Source organism: Furipterus horrens, unplaced genomic scaffold, assembly GCF_987537825.1.
Source record: "Furipterus horrens unplaced genomic scaffold, mFurHor1.1.pri manual_scaffold_17, whole genome shotgun sequence".
NCBI lineage: Eukaryota > Metazoa > Chordata > Mammalia > Chiroptera > Furipteridae > Furipterus > Furipterus horrens.
The window spans coordinates 81,693,626-81,715,914 of record NW_028327187.1 but is presented as its reverse complement, the minus strand read 5'-3'; the positions used below and the strand labels follow the sequence as shown (position 1 = coordinate 81,715,914).

At 41.0% G+C, this 22,289-nt stretch overlaps 1 protein-coding gene across 1 annotated transcript; it reads right to left on the bottom strand.

Annotated features, from left to right (window-relative positions):
• Nucleotides 1–12,870: 12,870 nt before the first annotated feature.
• On the bottom strand, nt 12,871–20,087 carry BMP15 (bone morphogenetic protein 15). The gene is made up of 2 exons (XM_090265034.1): nt 19,733–20,087; nt 12,871–13,715 (listed from the first exon to the last, which is right to left on the bottom strand). Exons 1-2 carry the CDS (start codon nt 20,085–20,087, stop codon nt 12,871–12,873), a joined length of 1,200 nt encoding a protein of 399 aa, XP_090121160.1.
• Between the last annotated feature and the right edge of the window lie 2,202 nt (nt 20,088–22,289).

The window sequence follows — 22,289 nt, the reverse complement described above, 5'->3', positions numbered from 1 at the left end:
GCGGGAAGCAACTTATCAATGTTTCTCTCCCTCTCTTTCTCTCTTTCTTCCCCTCTCTCTAAAAATAAATAAATAAAATCTTTTTTAAAAAATGGGCAAAGGGTCTGAACAGATACTTCTCCAAGGAGGATATACAGCTGGTTCAGAGACATATGAAAAAATGCTCAACATCACTAGCCATCAGAGAGATGCAAATTAAATCCATAATGAGATATTACCTTAAACCTAATAAAATGGCCATCATTAATAAATAATAAGTACTGGCAAGGATATGGATAAAAGAGAACCTTAGTGCACTGTTGGTGGGAATGCAGACTGATGCAGCCACTGTGGAAAACAGTATGGGATTTTCTCAAAATTAAAAATGGTACTACTTTTTGACCTACCAATTCCATTGCTGGGAATGTACCGTAAGAATCCTGAAACACCAATTCAAAAGAACCTATGCACCCCTATGTTCATAGCAGTGCTATATACAATAGCCAAGTGCTGGAAACAGCCTAAGTGCCCACCAATAAATGAGTGGATCAAAAAACTGTGGTACATGCTACTTCTAGCCAACATGGAGGCATAGACAGACATGCTGCATCTCCGTCCACAACTAAGAAGGAATACAACTACCCCAAAACTAAAAACAACCAGAAGTTCCAGAAAATCAAAGTGCATGGAAGTCCAGCAAACAAAGATATAAGGAAGAAATACTCATCCAGACATGTAGGAGGGGTGGAGCCCAGGCAGAGAGGACATGGTGTGGTGGTGGCAGCAGTGGCAACAGCAGCAGGTCGGCAGAAAGTGCAGTTACACATTTTAAAAAGTCAGGAGGGACACCTGGGGAGCATTCCCAGCTCCTCACCAGAGCAGCTCACTGTCCCAGCTCTGGAGAAAATCAAGCCTCATTGCTTCTGACTGTGCAAACCAGTGGGGGCTGAGACGGAGGCAGAAACTGCTGGTCTCTCAGCAGAGTCCACTTGTTTAAAGGGCCCCCACAGACCTAGAACATTCACAGATCCACCCACTCTGGGAACGACGGCCAGGGCAGCAGCTAGAGGGGCGCCAGTCTGATGTGGAAGTGGGAGAAGTACCTGGAAAAGGGGTGAGTGCTGGGCAAGTGGCATTGTTCCTTCTCAGACCCCTCTCCTGCATACAGCACCACAACGTGGTAAAACAGGTCGCCCATTACTGACAAATACCTAAGGCTCCACCCCTTACAATGTAGTAGGAGCGACAACTCTGCCTGGGACATGGAAGCAAACAAACACAGGAGACTTTGGCCAAGATGGAGGCCTTGACTGATACACTCCTTCTCCCTCCACAACTAAGAAGGAATACAACTACTGCAAAACCAGCAATAACCAGAAGTTCCAGAAAATAAATGGAAGTCCAACGTATGAAGTTATAAAAAAGTGGTGCTCATCCAGACAGGTAGGAGGGGCGAAGCCGGGAGGAGAGGTCAAGCCATGCTGTCCGAGGCAGCAGCTGTGACGGTGGCAGGACAGCGCAGCGGTAAGCACAGACACCCGTATTTAAGGGGAGGAGAGAAGCACCTGGGGAGCACCCCTGGCTGCAGACCAGGCCTGTCAGCTTTCGATTCCAAAGCCAGGGAAGGCAGACCCCCATTGCCTTAGACCGTGAGGCCCAGTGGGGGTGCGGACAGAGGAGGAGGCTCCCGGTCTCTCAGTGGAGATTGAACGGCAGGAATCCATCTTGGACCCCCGCACCTGTAGAAAATGCCCGGTTGTAACGAGTGCACAGTGCTCCACCCCCGATAGCATAGGAGGTGTGACAGCCCTGCCCAGGAAGCAAAGGTAAACACAAAACTGTTCAGGATGGCAGAGATCATGATAGAGATCCCAGTGACACAGCTGACCAGACAGCAATCTTCTAATCTAATGAAGCAGCAGATAGGAAATATTTCTTAGGCACAGTTCAGAGCTTTGCTTATAAAAGTGCTTACAGACCTAACAGCAGATCTTAAACAAGAGAGGGAAGGAATGAAGGCTAGTCCTGCTGAAATGAACAAAAACAATTATGAAACTAATGGTGAGGGCAAGAAAACCAGGGATCAAATCAACAAATCGCAACATAGGGAAGGAACAAACAGTCGACCAGTGCAGAAAGAGGAAACGAGAGGTGAGGAAAATGAGGACAGGCTCAGAAACTTATTGGACAGCTATAAGCAGGCCAACATCTGAATCATAGGGTTGCCAAAAGGTAAAGAAGAACTAGAAATTGAAAAATTATGTGAAAAAATCATGAAGCAGAACTTCCCTAACTTGAGGAAGGACATAGACTTACAGGTCCAGGAAGCACAGAGAGTTCAAAAAATACTGGACCCAGGGAGAACCACACCAAGACACATTATAATCAAAATGTCAAAAATTAAGGATAAAGAGAGAATCTTAAAAACAGCAAGAGAGAAGAAGAGAATTACATACAAAGGGGTCCCAATAAGACTGTCAGCTGATTTCTCAAAAGAAACTCTGCAGGTAAGAAGAGACTGGCAAGAAATATTCAAAGTAATGAAAAGCAAAAACCTACAACCATGATTACTCTATCCAGTGAAGCTGTTATTCAGAATAGAAGGGCAGAGAAAGTGCTTCCAGGACAAAGTAAAACTGAAGGAGTTCATCAGATCCAAACCACTGTTCTATGAAATGTTAAAGGGACTTGTTTAGGAGAAAGAAGATCAAAACTATGAACATTAAAATGAAAACTGTATCACAACAACCAACAACAGAAGCTAGGGAACTGAAGCAAAGGCAAACTAAGTAGGCAGCGAGAGTGGAAAAAGAACTGTAAGTATGGAGAACATATTGCGGGAAGGTCAGCATGGAGGGGGAAGAGAGGGATATGGTACAGGAATTAAGAAGCATAGTAGGAGGGAGTGGAGTAGATAGGAAGATGTTGAGAAGAACTATATACACAACCAATGGGCATGGACTAAGGAGGGGGGACATCTGGAGGGAGGGTTGTCACTTGGTGGAGGGGAACAAAGGGAAAAGAAATTAGGACAACTGTAACAGCATAATCAATAAAGCATATTAAAAAAACTGTGGTACATTTACACAATGGAATACTACACAGCAGAAAGAGAGAAGGAATTCCTGCCCTTTGTGACAACATGGATAGAACTGGAGACTATTATGCTAAATGAAATAAGCCAGGTGGTAAAAGAAAATTACCATATGACCTCACTTATAACTAAAATCTAATGAACAAAATAAATGAGGAAAATAGAACCAGAGACATGGAAACATGGAACAGACTGGTAGTTGTGTGAGGGGAGGAGGGAGGGGGAATGGTGGAAGAATGGGGAAGGAATTAGTCAAAGAACATGTATGAAGGACCCATGGACATGGACATGGAGAAGAGATTGACTTTGGCCAGAGGGATGGGCTGGTTGGAGGGGAACAAAAGGGAAAAAATGAGACAACTCTAATAGAATAAACAATAAAAAAATAACAAGAAGTGTGATTGCTGGATTGTACGGTGAGACCATGTTTAGCTTTGTAAGAAACTATCAGTTTGTCTTCCAAAGAAGACTGTACCATTTTTGCATTCCTACCAACAATTAGTGCTATATGTTTTGGATACAAGTCCTTTATCTAATACGTGTTATGCAAATATTTCTTTCCAGTCTGTGGCTTATGTTTACATTCTCTTAACAGTGTCTTTGCAGAGCAGAAGTTTTAATTTTATGAATTCCAAGTTATCATTTATTATTCTTAGATTATGCTTTTGGTGTTATATCTAAAAAATCATAATCAGAACAGTGGTGGGGACTATGCTGGGTCTGAGAGCCTCTGGCTCTGGACCTCCCAGCCTGGACATGGCAACTGTCTGGGCCTCTCAGCGAGCTGTGACTTCTCCTGGCCCTGGCTCTGGCAGTGCAGGGTGCATTGGCTGGTGTGGCTCAGTGGATTGAGTACTCACCTGTGAACCAAAGGGTTGTCAGTTCAATTCTCAGTCAGAGCACATTCCTGGGTTGCAGGCTAGGTCCTCAGTTGGGGGTGCTTGAGAGGCAACCACACATTGATGTTTCTCTCCCTCTCTTTCTCCCATCCTTCTCCTCTTTTTAAAAAAGTAATAAAATATTTTAAAAGATAACCAAATGTGCCATGATGTATATGAACAAATATTCTCCTCAGAAAGTGAGTCACGACTAGAACATCTGTTGCAGCGAATCCCAGATTATTGCCCTAAAACAATGTTGAAACTGGGAGTTGTATGAATTCATCTTTGCCAGGTGTGTTTAAGAACTCTGACTGCTGGGTTGGTTTAGGCTGCTGTGAATTGGCTATTTCACCTTGGAGTGTCAACAGGCATGCAAGCAGGCATCTTCCAAAAATGATATTTACAAAGTCTGCAGAAAAACTATGTGTCTGTCCTTCATTATTTTAGTGTGCTTCCTTCTCTTGTCTGAATTTCTGCATTGCCCTATAAAGGTCTGTCAGTATGTGTTGATGAAGGATGGGATAGGAAAACTTTCTTCAACTTGATGTTATTTCACTAAGGAAGATGAGAAACTATGAAGAAAAGTAAGTAGGAAATATATTGTGAGGACTCAATTTCTTTTACTCGTAAGGCATTTAAGTTTTAAATTAAACAGTTGCTAAACAAAACCAAAATAATTTTTGTGACAAGTACATGTGCTCTGGTTCCATGAGAATACTAAGATAAAACCTAGACTCTCAGGATGTTAAAAGAGGCTCTAAGACACGAAAAAACAAAAATGGTTGGCCTTGTGAGTTTTAGGCTCAGTTCTGTCAGCATCGTCCTATCAACACACAGCTAAGTTCATAAGAGAATGGTGCAGGCATGTGTTAAAATTTTATTTTTGGAATACTCACATGGTTCAAAATTCAAAATGTGTTACAATAAAAATTCCCTTTCTCACCTCTTGTACTGAAACCACTCAGTTCCTTAAGTTACCAGAGATATTTTATGCATTTAAAGTGAATATGTACATATAGTTCTCCTCTACCCCTCTGTAACACAAATGGTAGCCTGCCATACACCTTGGCCCACCTCTGGATGTTGGTGTTGGGCAAGTATTTATGTACATCTGCATGAGCTATACAGTGTATCCTCAGGAAATGTGAAAATTAAATGTGTTCTTTAAAGATTTATAAAGGGTCCTAATATTTGAGAGGGGGGGGATAGTTAATTTTTACGAACCAGGGGTATGGACTTGGGGGGGATTGCTGGGGGAGGGGGGTGCTGGGTGGAGGGGAGCAAGGGGGAGAAAATTGGAACTGTTGTAACAATATAATCAATAAAAAACATTAAAAAAAGATTTATAAAAATAATATAAATAAATAAATAAATAAATAAATAATCAGGGTATCAGACAAATTTGAGTCAGGATCTGACCACCCACTCATTTGCTATGCTTTGTGACCTCTGGCATGCCTCCAGAACCTTGTTTCCACAAAAGTAAAATGAAATTATACTTATTCAAGAGAAGATAAGACAAAATGATTTATAAAAAGCCATAAAAAATAAAATATAAGAAAAAATCATCTCTGAACCAAAGGTTACCTAGATTTTCTATGTTGTCTTCTAGAAGTTTTATAGTTTGTGTTTGACATTTATGTCTGTGATACATTTGCAATTAGTTTTTGTGACATGTGCATATTCTTGTTTAGTTATTCCAGCACCATTTGTTGAAAAGATTATCCTTTATTCATTGAATTGTCTTTTCATCTTTGTCAAAAAATTAGTTGACTGTATTTGTGTGGGTCTATTTTGCGGCTTTTTATTCTATCCCATTAATCTATCTGTTTATTCTTTCACAAATGCCACACTCTGATTACTGTAGCTTAAAAATGAATCTTAAAGTTAGACATCTATGAAAAATCACAGCTAACATTACACTTACTGGTGAAAGACTAAATGCTTCCCCCTAAGATGGGGAACAAGACAAGGATGTCTGCTCTCACTACTTCTGTTCCACATTATATTGGAGATGCCGATCAGGGTAATTAGGCAAAAAAGGCATCCAAATTAAAAGAAAGAAGAAAATCTTAATAAATCTATACAAAATATTATAGCTAATAAATGAGTTTGCAGGCTACAAATTAAATGTAGAAAAATTACTTGTCTACATACTGGCAATTAATAAAACTTGAAAAATCCTTTTTATAATAGCATCAAAAAGAATTTAAAAAGTTAGGAATAAATTTAAAATGTTAGACATATAATGAAAAATAACAAAATGTTGAATAAATCGAGTAAGTTTAAGTCCCAAATAAATGGAAAATATTCCATGTTGAGAGATCAGAAGACTTAATAATGTTAAGATGGCCATACTACTTAAATTTACCTACAGATTCAATGCAGCCCCTAATAAAAAAAAAACTTAGCGAGTATTTTTGAATAACTTGAAAATCTGATTCTAAAATTCATATGAGAAGACTTCTGGTCAAAATAGAGGCATAGGTAAACATGGCTCACCTTCTCACACAACCACATCAAAATTATAACTTAACTATAGAACAGCAATCACTCAGAACCATCAGAAATCAAGTTGAATGAAAGTCTGGCAACTACAGAATTAAAGAAACCATATCCATCCAGACTGGTAGGAGGGCAGAGATGTGGAGGCATGAAATGGGCTGGTCTCACATCCACATATGGTGGATAAAATTTCAGGAGGGATATCTCAGGAGCAAGGGGTCCCAGCCCCACACCAGGGCCACTGCCAAGAGCTTAAATGCCAGGAAGATAAGTCCCCATATCTTCTGGCTGCAAAAACCAGTGAAGATTGAGGGGGTGGAAGAAACTGCTGGACTCCCAAGCAGTTCCTCTTAAAGAACATGGACTTACTCCGACTCACGCCCTCTGAGCTCCAGCACTGGAGTAGCAGCTTGAAAGGCACCAGAGATACTAGGAAGAACTAAAGTGTCTGGCATCAGGGTGAGAGCTGGGGGACAGCTTTCTCCCAGATAGAAATGTGGGCAGAGGCCACCGTTCCTTTTCTGAAAACTCCTCCAAAAGAGTCACAGAGCCAGCACACAGGTATCATATCCAAGACTCCATCAACCTAGCTAACACTGTTAGCCCCACCCTGGAGATTCCTTGAGGCTCTACGCCATTCAACTTGCAGCCCCGCCCAAGCTGTTAACAGTGGCTTTTTTCCTGTGAATGGCTTGTCTAGGCTCATGCTTCACATCTTCTTAAATCCTCTCAAATATACAACAGCCAGCCTCAGTGAGCCTCTAATTCCCCATACCTCTTGCTACGTGACCGCAGGCCCGGCACTAGTAACAATCAGCCTAGTTTCACAGCTTGGCTTCACCTGGGAACCTCTAAGCCCAGCACGAGTAGCAACCACCTCAGATTTCTTTGTAGCTCATGCAGAGATGCCCTGGGCAGAACACAGGTGGGGGCTAACCTTAGCCTGCACCTCTTGGGAAACCCCAGCACCCGTGCACCCCAGTGGGCAGCTACAGATCATATCAGAGCACTACCACCCTGCCCCTGCATAGCTGATCCTCCATGAAGGGTAGAGGTTGGTGGTCAGTGGTCACAGCCAGTCCTTGCAGCTGACTGGCCTGGGTAAATCCCTACTATTGACATGCCAATAGCAACCAAGGCTCAACTACAAGAGAAGGGTGTACTCAGCTCACACAAAGGGTGCACCTCAAGTACGCAGCTTGAGTGATAGGAGAGGCAATGCCACTGGATCCTACGGAACACCTAATACATTGGGCCATGCTACCAGGGCAGGAAGTCATAGCAGCTCTAATTAATACATGGAAATAAACATGGAATACATAAAAGTTGACAAAATGAGGAGACAAAGAAACATGGACCAAATGAAAGAACAGATTAAAACCCCAGAAAAAGAGCTAAATGAAGTGGAGTTAAGTAATCTATCATATGCAGAGTTCAAAACACTAGTTATAAGGATTCTCAAGGAACTTACTGAGGACCTCAACAGTATAAAAAGATCCAGTCAAAAATGGAGGATACACTAATTGAAATAAAGAACAATTTACAGGGAAACAACAATAAAGTGGATGAAACTGAGAATCAAATCAATGATTTGTATCATAAGGAAGCAAAAAATAACCAATCAGAGGAACAAGAGAAAAAAAAAGAATCCAGAAAAATAAGGATAGTGTAAGGAACCTCTGGGATTTCAAGCATTCCATTTGCATCATAGGGGTGCCAGATAGAGAAGAGAAAGAGCAAGAAATTGAAAATCTATTTGAAAAACTAATGAAAAGAAACTTCCTTAATTTAGTGAAGGAAATAGACATGCAGGTCCAGGAGGCACAGAGTCCCAAACAAGATGGATGCATAGAGGCCCACTCCAAGACACATTATAATTAAAATGCCAAAAGTTAAAGATAAAGAGAGAATCTTAAAAGCAGCAAGAGAGGAGTGTCACCTACAAAGGAGTTCCCATAAGACTATCAGCTGATTTCTTAAAAGAAGCTTTGCAGGCTAGAAGGGATTGGCAAGAAATATTCAAAGTCATAAAAAGCAGGGACCTACAGCCCAGATTGCTCTACCCAACAAAGCTATCATTTAGAATTGAAGGGCAGATAAAGAGTTTCCCAGACAAGAAAAACTAAAGGAGTTCATCATCACCAAGCCATTATTATATGAAATGTTAAATGGACTTATTTAAGAAAAAGAAGATCAAAACTATGAACAATAAAATGGCAATAAGTACATATATATCAGCAATTGAATTTTTAAAAAACTAAGCAAACAAGCAGAACAGAGACAGAATTATGGATATGGAGTGTTTTGATGGCTGCCAGATGGAAGGGGTATATGGGGGAATGGGTAAAGAGGTGAAGAGATTAAGAAGTACAAATAGGTGGTTACAGAATAGCTATGGGGATGTAAAGTGCAATCTAGGAAATGGAGTAGCCAAAGAACTTACCCATGGACAGGAACAAAGGTGTGGGGATTGCCTGAGGGAGTGGGGGCTGCTGGGTGGAGGGGGAAAAGGGGAGAAAATTGGGACAACTTTAATAGCATATTCAATAAAATATAATAAAAAATAAAGTGCTAAAAAAGTAAAATTCATATGAAAATACAAGTGGCCCAGAATAGCCTAAACAATCTTTATAAAGAAGAAAATATTTGGAGGATCACATTTCTCAATTACATAACTTACACAAAGCTATAGTTATCCAGACAGTGCTGTCCTGGTATAAAAACAGACATATGGATCAATGGACCAAAACTGAGTCTAGAAATAAACCCTTATATCTATTGTCAATTTTTGACAGGGTGCAAAGACAATCAAATGGAAAAAGAGTAGTCTTTTCAAAAAATGGTGCCGTGGCAACTGGATATCTATGTAAAAATAAATGAAGTTAGACTTTTACCTCATACCATATGTATAAGTTAACTAAAATGGATTAAACACCTAAATGTTAAAGTTAAAACTGTAAAAACTCTGAGAAAGCAACACAGGTGTAAATTCTCATGACCTTGGATTATTCATTGTTTTTTAAGTAACACCAGAAGCACAAGCAACAAAAGATAAAAATAAACTGAATTTCTTCAAAATTAAAAACTTTTGTATTTCAGAGGACACCATCCAGAAAGTTAAAAGGCAGCTCACAGAATCGGAGAATATATTTTCCAATCAAATCTGATAAAGGAACTAGTAATATCTAGAATCTATTAAAAACTTTTACAAATCAATAGTAAGAGACAACCCAATTAAAAACTGAACAAATGGTCCTAGCCGCATTGCTCATTTGGTTGGACCGTTGTCCCATACACCAAAAGGTTGTGCGTTTTATTTGCAGTCAGGGCACATACCTAGGTTTCTGGTTTGATCCCCAGTTGGGATGCTTACAGGAGGCAGCTGAACAATGTTTCTCTCTCTCTCTCTCCCTCCCTCCCTCTATCTCTCTCTCTCCCCTTTCATCTCTTCTACAATCAGTGAAGGCATATCCTCAGGTGAGGATTTAAAAAGCCTGGGCAAGTGACTTGAATAGAAATTTATCTAAAAAAGATATGCAAGTTGCAAATAAGCACATGAAAAGATGTTCATTAGTCATTAGGGAAATGTAACCAAAACCACAGTGAAATACCACTTCATCTTCACTAATATTATGATTTCTTTTTAAAAAGACAGACAATAACAAGTATTGGTGAGGATGTGGAAAAATTGAAACCCTCACTCATACATTGCTGGATTGTGAAATGGTGCAGGCACTTTGTAAAACAATTTAGCTGTTTCTCAAAATGCTATACATAGTTACCATATGATTCAGCATTACTACTCTACTTCATAATGCTGTTGGGTGAATTGACTGAAGACATGTGAAACCTTCTTTTACAAAATTAGGCACCCAAGTATTTGGTGGAACTGAGAATAAATTTTACCTGCTTCCTAACTTCATTCACTATTGGATATAATATACTGCCAAGGCAAATGTAACAAACAGAGCTCTGGGGTCAAAAGCAACTTTAAATGCTTGCTCCTTTTGTGCCCATAGGATGAATAAAGTTCTGGCCTATTCACTGAAAGAGCTGGGACAAGGTGGACTTTGTTCCCTGCTTTTCCTTTCTGGACCAAATAATCATTCCTCCCCACCCACATGGGCAGAGAAATTTCTCATTCACACAGCCTCCTCCACTAGCAAGTATATCTCCTTTTTCCCAGAGAACATTTGAGGTATAGATCTTTTACTTTGGATGTGAAAAAAAGTGCTGAGCTGAAAGCAACTTTTCAAGAGAAAAGAGAATTCATACCACCAGCCACAACTGACCCCATCCTGCCAGTGTTTTCTATGGATATTCTGACAACTCAGGGCTTACTAGATAATGGGGCCAATTAACCCTGAACTGTAATAAATAGATTAAGTTTCAGATGTATTCAGGACTCACAAAGCTTAGAGACCATGATTTTCTGAAAATCTCAAAGAACACTGAGATGCTGAACTCAGAATCTGGTCCTGTGACCAATGTCTGTCCTCAAAGCCTGTTATGCCTTTGTGACTATTGCAGGTAGGCTGGGGAACTGGTTAGACTAGAAACTCACATTTACTTTCCCATGTTGGCTTGCAGCATGTGTGATTCCGCAAACCTCCTTACTCTAGAAACCAGCTGCCACATTCTATTGTAAATTGAATCATGATTTTGAAATAGGGCAAAAAAAAAAAAGTTACTTTATATACAAAATACATCTTACATTTATTCCAATAGAAAATTTATGAAATATGTGAACATTGAAATATTTCATCTCAGAAAGAATGCATCCCTCTCAAAAAAAGAAAAAAATACAGTATCACTGTTCTATGTTCGAACCTATGTTTGTATCCATCAAGGACGTACTATGTGTCAAGTCTCCAGTAATACAGAAATGGGTAAAACCGTTGAAATTCTCAAAGGGAGCTCCATCTTTTGGCAAAAAAAAAGAGAAAAAAAAAAAAAGAAAAAGAAAGTTAGACTATAGTGTGTTAAAGGAAAGAAAATAGTGCTATGTGAGCACAAAGTAGAGGGCACATACCTGAGTCTGGGATGTCATGGGACATTGAGAATGTGTACAGAAATTCCTGAGCTGATTCCCAGAGATACAGTAAGGAAGGCAGATAGACAAAAGGATGTTATGGAACAGCTCCTCAGGCAAATGAATACAGTTTGTGTATTTATAAATGTGTAAGTCAGTCTAGCGGGAACCAATTTTTGAGAGGGGAGTCATAAAATGAGTTAATTTACAATGAATAGGTAAGAAAGAAGGATTTGTATTTGGCAAATACATGCACCCATCCTAAATCAGTCCCATCTCCCTTCCACTGAGACTGGTCATAAGACTAGTCAAGGAACAGTTGGGCAGGGAAAAGATCTTACTAGGCTCCTTCAAACAGGCCCTTTGGGGATTGAGGGCTGCCTTAAGAGAACAAAACTTCAGAGGAGCCTCTGGCTCCACCCTTGGGGATTAGAGTTCAGCTGCTGGTCATAGCTAAAGGAAATAAAGGAAATAAATTCCTTCTACCCATTCTCTCCCAATCCCCAAAACATTCAAGATTCTCTAACAACAAAATTATTTATTTGTAACACAGCCCAGTTCCCATCACTTCAATACAGCATAAGAAAAGAGTTACATTGCAAGCATCCTATAGTCCAAAGTGAGCTCCATACTTTTCAAAAGAGTAAGCCCATCTCCCCCAGAGACCCATGCCCAGAGCCAAACTGAACTTGCACAAACAGGCTAGCCCAGAATGAAGTCAGCCCTAGGCCTCAACATAATGCATCCTCCCACCAGAGCCATTTAAGCCTTCTAACTGCAGCCTTCTCCCCCTCCCACCCCTATCCAGGCCAACTCCTAGCCTCTGAGACATTAGGGAGCTTTCTATGTGGAGTAATTAACAGGGGTGTAAGTGTTACACAAAACAATACCTTATGAAATCTGGTGTTCCATAGAAAGGTTAAAATGACTCCCCTATACATAATCCTAATCAGTAATGACAACTGTTCCCCTCTTTCTCTCCACCTCAAATCTAGAGTGCCTCAGAAGATGGAACACTAGGAAGATTCTACCTTTCTCAGGTCTTGGTGGGACAATGTCTAAAGTTCTGCCATCATGGACTGGTGACTTTTAACAAAGGCACAATGAAATGACAAGAAAATAGGACATATCCAAAAGAACATCTTACTCAAGAATCAAGGGCTCTGACTAGTGGTCAAAACACACTGATATTTGATATCAGAACTGTTTTTATAACATAAGGAGATCATAAATAGGGGGAGAGACTTAAGTAATAACACTTAAGGCAAGGACTAGAACCCATATATTAGATAGAGGATCACCTGCAGCTTTAATATCAGTATTTATTTTAAACCCTATTCCAATTTCTTGGGAAACCTGAGCTACCTGTACCTGTGCTGTCACCTGCATGTGCAGGACTGGGCAATCATATCCTCATACTCCTTGTACAAGATACTACCATTAGCCTCAACCAGAAGGATGCTAATGGGAGCATACTTATAAGGGACACAGGAGGGCTGAGGGACACTCTGGTCCACCAACTCATTGACAAGGTTCTGGATGATGGCATGATTGGGAGAATTGAGACCATAGCGTAGTATCCGAGGGCAGGTCCCTTTACAGTAGTTTGGGGTATAGAGGTTGGGAGCAATGATCCAGTGATCCCAGCCCAGTTGGTGGAAACTGACTTGGAAATGGTGAAGGGAACACTGGTTACTTTCAGGCCCAACATGTTCCTGGGAGGGGCCAGGGATCTTAGATATGATACTGCCTGCTCGCCGTGCCCTCTGCAAGAGAAGAGAGGAGTCCCTTTTCATAAACTCCTCCAGACCTCTGGGTAGAAGTTTGGCCTTCTGAACACTTTTATGAGTGTTGTTGAAATAGAGTAGCAAGAAGGCAGTGTCCAAGGATGACGTGCCATGCCACGGGAGCTCAAGTTGCTGCTGACACATGAAGTGGAGTTGTAGAACCCTGTGCCTTTTGTGATTCCAGAGCCTTTGCTGAACGTGTTGTGTGATATCCATCTCTGTCCAAGCTTTGGATAGCAGGGAAGGCTTTGAGGAACCTCTTCCTGAGGAAGTAAAGTAATTGGTTGGATTTTTCTGGACCCAGGGCTCCACATGGCATGAGCGGTGGAAGCTAGCTAGGTGGAGTTGATGGCGGTAAACCACAGTGGCTCTGACTAGTTGGTAGGCTACCCGGTTTGGTCTCAGAGGAAAGTCCAGGGTCTGTATATGCTGGGGGCCTGCATAAATAAGAGGAAACAAGAACAAAGGATTAGCTTCTTACCTCCAAGCCTGAACCTCTCTTTTACAAACTTTCTCAGTACTGTAAGCTGCCTTAAAACTAACTCAAGTTCATGATAATAGCTATTCTTTATTGAACACTTGCTAATATATTCGATGTTTTACATGCATTAGCTCTTTAACCTGCAATCGCCCTATGAGCTAGTTATTATCCCCATTTCACAGACTAAGAAATTAAGGCTCAGAGAAGCTACACAAGAGGACATACAGCCAGTGTGTGGTAGAATCAAGATTTGATCCCAAGTCTGTTTCCCTTGAGAGAAACTGTGTCTTATTTTTAGTTCACTCACAGCACTAAGCTGAAAAAAATCCCCCTCAAATATAGAATTGTTTTTTGTGTATATTGTATGTATGGGAGAAGCTCAATCATATTATTAGTTGATTATTAAAGGTGGCCAATTAAGAGAATTGTTGAGAAATACATGAATTAAGAATGGGTCCTCATGTCATATCACTATACAGATGCAGCTTTGGAGTGACAGTACAATATTGGGGGCTAGTACCTGCCATCACTTAAAATCCAGGGTCAAGATGCTACAAAATAATTTTGTCTAGCGACACCTAGCTGGGGCAACTATTCTGCCGTTTCTACCTTCTACTTTAAGAATTGTTTCTTGATCAGCTGTTGCGTCTTGGACCTTAACCCTCAGTCTCTCCTTTTTCTATTTATTACTGGAAATAATTTTTCCTTTATCCCATTCATTGTACCACCATTCCTCTAAATAACATTTTCAAGGAGACTTTGGTTAAATAAATATTTTGTTTGCATGCCTCCTAGTGATTAAGAGTTTTAATTCAAACCATAATGTTGACACCCAGTGGCCAAAGGGGTTAGAAGGTGGGGCCTGCAGTGCTCTGAACTTCTGCATCTCCTCCTGGCAAAGGTCAAGAGTAAAGGTTACAAAAACCAGACATTGCAGGAAAAAGCCTTCTTTCATCTTCAAAGATTTCATCACTAAACATTTGCATGTTAATTTACACATTATTCACCTAACCTTCCTTCTCCACAGAATCCATAAGCTTGGAATTCTTTTGTAGGCCTGAGAAATTTAACATAGAAGTTCTTTAATGTCTTCATGCATCAGGGTATTTTTTTAAAGTTCAGGTTCCAACTAATGCTTAATAAACTCTCAAGTTTGGTGCACTGGACATCATTCACACAAGGCCAAAGCCAGGCTTGTATTTGCTTTCTCAAGTTACTCCAAACTCCCATTTTACCATAATCCTTCTAAGAGACCCACCCATATACCCGCCCCACCCTTCCTGAAAAGGAATCCAACCCAATCTCTATCTAGCAGGCTGTCTGGTGAGGAACACTGCCCTTTCCTTTGAGACTTTGACATTATATATTTCCTGAAACAGGATTGGGTTGCTAAGGGTCAGTCAGAAGGGTCTGCTCAGAACTTTTCGGGGAAGTGGCTGACTCACACATCCTGTGTGATTGAACCTGGCATAGCTTTCCAGGCAAGCTCGATTCAACTGGGTCATCTCCTGATGGAAAAATCAGGCTCTTCTCTATAGCCATCCTTTTCTAAATCCTTTCCAGATGTCCCATAGTTAGACCAGGATACTGGCCTACATCTAAGTACCCTGCTTTGAAGCCTCATATCATCTGTATGAACTTGATTTCTGCTGAACTAAGGAATGTACTCTAGTGTCTTAAATGGCCTACAAGTCCCTGTTTCTCATCAGCCTCATATCCTGCCACTCTCCACAAGGGTCATGTGGCTCCAGTCATACTCATCCTCCTTCTGTTCTTCAAATGTGTTTCCACACTCTAGGACTTTGCACATGTTGTTTCCTTGGCCTAAATAGATTTCTCTCTACTATTCTCATGCCTAGCTTCATATTTTACAAACCTCAGCTCAAATGTCAACAATTCAAAGATGCCTTCCCTGACAATTTTATGTAAAGGGAGGGTTTCTTTGCTATTCTTTATCAAAACAACTTGTTTCATTCTTTGATAGCACTTACCACAATTTGAAATTTCAGTGTTTACTTGTCTCATCCATGAGAACCATGTTTATGTTGATTATATCTGTATGCTGGCACCTAGACAAGTGCTTATCACTTAGTAGGTGCTGAATAAATATTTGTTGAGTGAATCCCCACCCCACCAAGCTATTTTCCTTTTCCTTAATCAGAGTGCACTTCCCTGTCTCTATTCATAGTCTCCTTACTCATTCTGCAAGGTCCAGCTTAAATACCACCTTTTTAATGAGGCCTTCCGACTGTCTCCCTGCTTTCCTTTCCTTCCTTTAAGCAGTGACCCATTTCCTCTTTGGAGTCCTGAGGGCCCTACTGCTTATCCTTTTCAAATAATTTATCATGCTGTAACATCATTATGTGACCTGGAGGTCAGGGAAGCAGTTATTTGCCTCTTTATACCCAATCCAAGACAGTGCCTGGAGCTCAATAGCTGTTGTGGAATAAGCACAGCACAGTGATTAAAAGCACAAGCTCTTGATCCTGAAAGCTTTGGCTTTACACCCAGCTCTACCAATTACTAGCTCTGTTACATTAGTAAGTTGCCCTAAGTCTCAGTTTCTTCACCTATAAAATGGGTAGGTTAATAGTACCTACCTCACATGATAGTACTGAGGATTGAGAGAGATAATGTTTGTATTTTGCCTGATGCTTGGCACCTGGTAAGCTCACAGTAAAGGTTAACTAGAGATATGTTTGTTGTTTTGCTTGGAGGAGGGAGTGTAAATCCTGTCTGTTGTCATCTCTGAGACTAGCAAAAGGCCCAAGAGTGATCTCACCAGGTTCTCAAGATTTTCTTGAAGTTGATGACTATCTGCATTTCCTTGAAAACCCTGCATGTTGAGAGCCAACTTCTGTTCTGGAATAGTGTCTAGTGAAGTTGTTTAAAGCAGAATTAAGCATGATGGGAACAAAACAATTCCAAAATACACTTGGTACCAAAAACCCAATGTAGCACCATACTCTAAATTGAAAATCTGATTGGTATACAGGGATATTAGGGTACAATATTTAAACACTTGAGGAGTTATGAAGAGACTTTAGAATCAAACAGACTTGAGCTCAAATCCCTGTCTCTGCCACCCACTGTCCTTGTGACCTTTGCAAGTTAGTTAATCTTTATGTGCTTTATTTTTTCTTGTCTTTAAAAATTAGGATAATTGCAGCCAAGTGCTGGAAACAACCTAAGTGCCCGTCTGTAGATGAGTGGATCAAAAACTGTGGTACATTTACACAATGGAGTACTATGTAGCAGAAAGAAAGAAGGAACTTCTGCCATTTGCAACAGCATGGATGGAACTAGAGAGAATTATGCTTAGTGAAATAAGCCAGGCAATGAAAGAAAAATACCTTATGCTATCACCTATTACAGGAGACTGATGAACAACACAAACAAATGAGCAAAATTGAACCAGAGGTATATAAACAAGGAATAGACTAACAGTAACAAGGGGGGAGGGGGGAGGAAGAGAAGGGGTTAAGAAGGGGAAGGGTCTAGTCAAAGAACATGTATAAATGACCCATGGACATGGATAACTGAATGGGGACTGACTGTGGGAGAAGGGGTGGGCAGGGTGCGGGGAAGCAAGAGGGAAAAAATGTGGGACAACTGTAATGGAAAAACAAACAAAAAAAATTTTAGTGGGGGAAAAAAGAAAATATAAGGAATGGAAATGCAATTTTAGTAAATATTAGAAGGACCAGGATTTTCCTTCACACTGTATATTTTTCTCCTTATCTGATCCCTCCAGAATTTGGCATTCTGAACAAGTAAGTAATGATATAAGGTTCTTTGCATAAAACTAATAAGACCAGTTGTTAATAGAGGTTTTGTTGACCAAGACTTTGACTGGAATGTCATGCCTAAAGGAGACATGCTTGGGCTCTGGTTGTTACCAAAAAGCCCTGAGGAACTAGGATTGACTTTTGCAGGTAATAGAAGCCCACGAGATAAAAGGCCTGGTACCTTAAGTGGTTGTGCAGTCCATGGCAATCTTTCCAGGGAAGGAATGAAGATTGTTTTCCTGAAATATGGCTAGAAGGGACCTTAAGGCACAATGGAAAACCAGAAGGACTTGGAAAAGACAGGTGTTTATAGTCAAGGCTGAATGGCAGGTATGTGGCTCAGCTTCTGTGTCCTGAAGGGCAGACTGAAGGTCACCCTAAATGTTCCTTGTGTAAGTTCCAGCAAAGCAGAACTAAAGATCATAAGTGATCATTTGCTGCTCTTGTTGTGTTTATGCAAATGAACAGGATAAATTAAAAATGGACTTAATGCAGTCCCTTTAATTACAAGGAGGGTAATCTTAAGGAGAAAAATTGTGATTCAAGGAAAATCACAATGCTCAGTGGTAGACAACAAAGTAGTGCAGCTAACCATCTTTAAAATTTCTTTTCATTTAAATTTGTTTTCATTTGAAAGTTAAACTATGTCTGTGGTATCATCAAAGATGTTTAACTTACAGGCAGGAAGAATGTCAAATGCCTTGCAACTAGATGCCTTCCCAATAGGACAGTCTTACAGATTTAGAGACTTGTTTGTGGGTTATGTTGCATAAATGACCATGTGTTTTCTGTTTTCAAAGGGTATAGCCTATGACCGCATTACCTGAGTGATTGTCTGTATGTATAGGCCTCACTTAATCCTGTCTGCATCGCTGCCTCATGAGACTCAACAGTTTGGCTGAACTCAGTGGCTGGGTTGGTGAAGAATGGGGTGGTCTATGGGCTTCACTTTAAAACTGGGTTCTCTTTTTCTATCCTAATGGCTTGGACAGAAAGGGCCCAGAGGTCTGAGAGGGGGGGAAGCCTAAAATATGTCCCTCAGCCCAAACTAAGTATAATGGGCAAAAGGGTTTTGGATAGGTGAGACGTGCCTGGCACACCTTCCTCCAAAGAAGCCCCTTTTTTCCCTAATGTGGAATATTGAAAAAGTAATATCTGCCTTTTGTCATCTAGTGGTTATGGATTGAATGATGTCTTTTAACCCTGTTGCCAAATCTGTTGCCGCCAGAATACAATAAGGATGCCAGCCTGTTAAACCAAGCACGCCGTTGTTCAGGGACAGCCAACTGACCTGGAGTCTGCAAGATCCTTCCCCATGTGGGAAGGCCACCCTCCCCTCCATACCCCACCTCTTATTAGGGATTTCTGGACCCAAGAGTAGATAGGATGATGACCATGTCCAGCTTGAAGCAGCTAGAGGAGCTTGAGACCTTTGCCCATTGTCCTTTATAAGATTATAAAGGGTCTTAAGTCTGAGAGGGAGGGATTGTTATTTTTTACTGTTAAAATAAATAAATAAATAAATAAATAAATAATTTTTAAAAAGAGTAATATAGGAAAGGGTGAAGCCAGAGAACTTGTATGTACGACCCATGGGGCATGGATTCGGGGAGTGGGGGATGGGATTGCTGGAGGAGGGGCGGTGCTGCACAGAGGGGAGCAAAGGGGAAGAAATTGGAACTGTTGTAACAATATAATCAATAAAATATACTTTAAAAAATTAGGCTTATTGCTTCATGACAGCTAATGATAGTAGCTGTCATTAAGGATGTCCTTTCTGAGGCTTTGTAAAGTTCCCCAACTCAGAATTCTGTACTCTTTGTCTTCTAAGAATAAAACATATGAACAACCCTTTATAAGAATGTATATGGGTATTTCTTAATTACAGTTCTCAGTGATATAACATGCAGTATGCATTTCTTTGAAAGATAGGTGTTGACATGTGACTCAGTTTCCCTGGGGCCTGGGAGACATTCCCCAAGGAAGTCTGTCCTTAAATTGGGCCACTAAAGGGTAGTAGGATTGGAGCTAGCTTTTTCCAAGTTTGCAATTCTTTGAAAACCAAGGCTGAGAAAGCAATCTGCCTACCAGGCAATGAAGCCTGACAATCAACTCAGAGATCCTCCTTTCTCTAAACTCCCCCTCATTCCTCCCTCCTCCAGGACAGTATGGCATAATAACTCACCTCTGAGAGGCCTTGCTACATTGGGCAAGGGCCTCACCAGCCTCACCATGGTGGCCCCAATTGTGCGGTTCTCCCTAGGGTGCCCAAGCACATCAGCTGAACGCTGGTACAACTCCAGCATGTACCGCATGGGATGCCCTTGGACCTGTGGCTTCCTCTGTTGCTTGCCAGGGGCTTCTTCTAGCAGATCCCGAATCAGGGGCAAGGTAGGGGCCTCATCCAGGAGAGGAGTAGAGGGCTGCCCTACCTTTGCCATTTGGACTCTGTGTTCCGTAAAAAGTACCAGTCCCCAAAGAAGAAGAAATCTAAGGTTGCTGAGGAGGACCATCTTGAAAGGCTTGATGTTCAGCAACATGTTCTAGCCTAAGCCCAAAAATGTTACTCCCTTTCCTTTCATACAGGTAACTGCATCCTGGCTCCACAACCACAAAGGATAGGGCAAGAAAAAAATGAAAGGCAGGCAGGCCCTATGTTGCTTCCTCGGGGAGGATCTTCTGGACCAAGTGAGGTCTACTAACTTGGCCTCTTTGCATCAAAACAAACAGAAACAGCAGGTGGGACAAGGAAGCATGCCTCTACACCTGCACTCCAGGGCTGGGAACAAGATAGCACTTATTCGGAGGCTGAGGTAACATAAAAGAAGTCCATTCTAGAACCTGCTCCCTTACCTTATCCACTAGGATGGAAAAAAAAAAAAAAAAGGCATCCCTAGCCTGCTCTGCTTCACAGCTTTAAAGGAAGTCTCTTAATCAGTCCTTAAAGGGCCAGAGGCCTCCTGCTCCCATCCCACTTCCATGTAGTACTGTCTCTAATACAGCATTTCCCAAAATGTGGTCTGCTGATGACTTGCAGTGAAACTATCTACTGTGACTGGTAAGAATGTAGACTTCTGGGCCCCTAGGAATCTGAATCTTAACAAATGCTCCAAGAAGTTCCTGTAAACACTAAAACATGGAAGGCACTGTGTGAGTGTGGCTGCTGGAGCTTGAAGAAGATGCCTTAACAGTGGTTCTCAATCTTGGCTATACATTGGAATCACTTGGGGGAGCTTTAACTATCACGGATGCCTGGGTACCATCCCCTGAGATTCTGATGTATGGGTCTGCAGTGTTACCACAGCATCACAATCTTTCAAGTTCTGCAGGTGATTTTAATGTGCAGCCTTGTTTGAGTACCTGACTTGGGACTTCCTGGTTTACCATGGAAGATGTTGAGATCCTGAGTTGGCTTCATCAGAGAAGCCTGGGTGATGGAAGATGAATCTGTGGGTGCTGGCTAGGAACTCACCTAGCTTGGCTGGTTAATAGGAGGCAGCAGGGCTGGGTCAGTGTAGTTAAAGCTGCCAAGGCCAGGATTCTGCAGAAAAATGGTAGATGAAATTCTGGTTCTGTCCAAGGAGAAGCAGTTTGTTGGGGCTCTAAGAAGGTGCGGCAGGAGGTCAAGCCATGGGTCTAGAAGATGGTGAGGCAGGCCCGATTGGTGAGAAGCTTTTATCTCATACCAAGAATATGTATGGACAGGTACCATTATTGTGGAACAGGCATGGACATTATAATCACACTGGACTCCCCACAATGTACTAGCTCTATAGAGAGGCAGCCAAGAAGCCTCTCTGTTCTCCAAGTCTAAATCGTTCCTCCCTCCTCCTTTGTCCCTCCTTTGAATTGTAATTCTGTCTCTTATTAGCTGTAATTTAACTTCTCCAAAGCAAACATCCTCATTTCCCTCAGCCTCAGTCTTCTCACCTGTAAAATGGAGATAATGTTTTATTTCACAGGTTATTGTAAGGATACAAGGAAATAATCCATGTTAATTGCACAGACCTAATTAGACGCATGACTTTGTTCTCTTTCTCTATTTTTTCTAACATGGCCTTGGTCCCTGGCATGTATTGTAAAACAAAAGGCCTGTGTATATGGGTCTTTTAGGTCTGGACTCAGATCCCAATTCAAAAACCCGTTAGCCAGGTGACTTTAAGCAAGGTTTCCCCCAGCCTGAGTTTCTTCATTTGAACTCTTAGTTCCTTTAGAGAGTTATTGTGAGAATATTGTATACATTTGTATTGTACACAATAATATACAAGGGATCTAAGATTCACAGTGGGAAAAAGCTAAATGACAAGAAACATACAAAAAATGTAATAGGAATCAGAAAAACACAATGTTAAATCACGTAAGATATGATTCCATACCCATTGAATTGGCAGCAGATTAAAAGCATGATGTTATTAAGTTCAGGTGAGAATATAGAACACAGGTAACTCTTTTACACTGCTAGTGGGGATGTAATTTGATATGATCATTTAAAATAGCAATCTGTATTATCTTTAGTGACAATGAAGATGTATAATTCAGCAATACTATTGCTAGAGCAGTAGTTTTTAGAATCTTTTCTGTGACTCACAGCAATAGATACATGTTACATTGCAACCCAATACAAACATAAGCACACACACATATACCTGAAATAAATGTTTCCTGAAACAGTACTTATTCTTACAACATATTGGGAGGAGTAATATATCATGATGGGTAAGAATACGGCTCTGGCACCAGAA

What these genes read in the sequence shown, in the direction of transcription:
- BMP15 (XM_090265034.1), bottom strand. Translation starts at nt 20,087, where the DNA reads ATGTTGCTGAACATCAAGCCTTTCAAGATGGTCCTCCTCAGCAACCTT. An exon ending in TGTAGCAAGGCCTCTCAGAG is followed by an intron (nt 13,716 to 19,732) that starts GTGAGTTATTAT and finishes TTATTTATGCAG; the next exon opens with GCCCCCAGCATATACAGACC.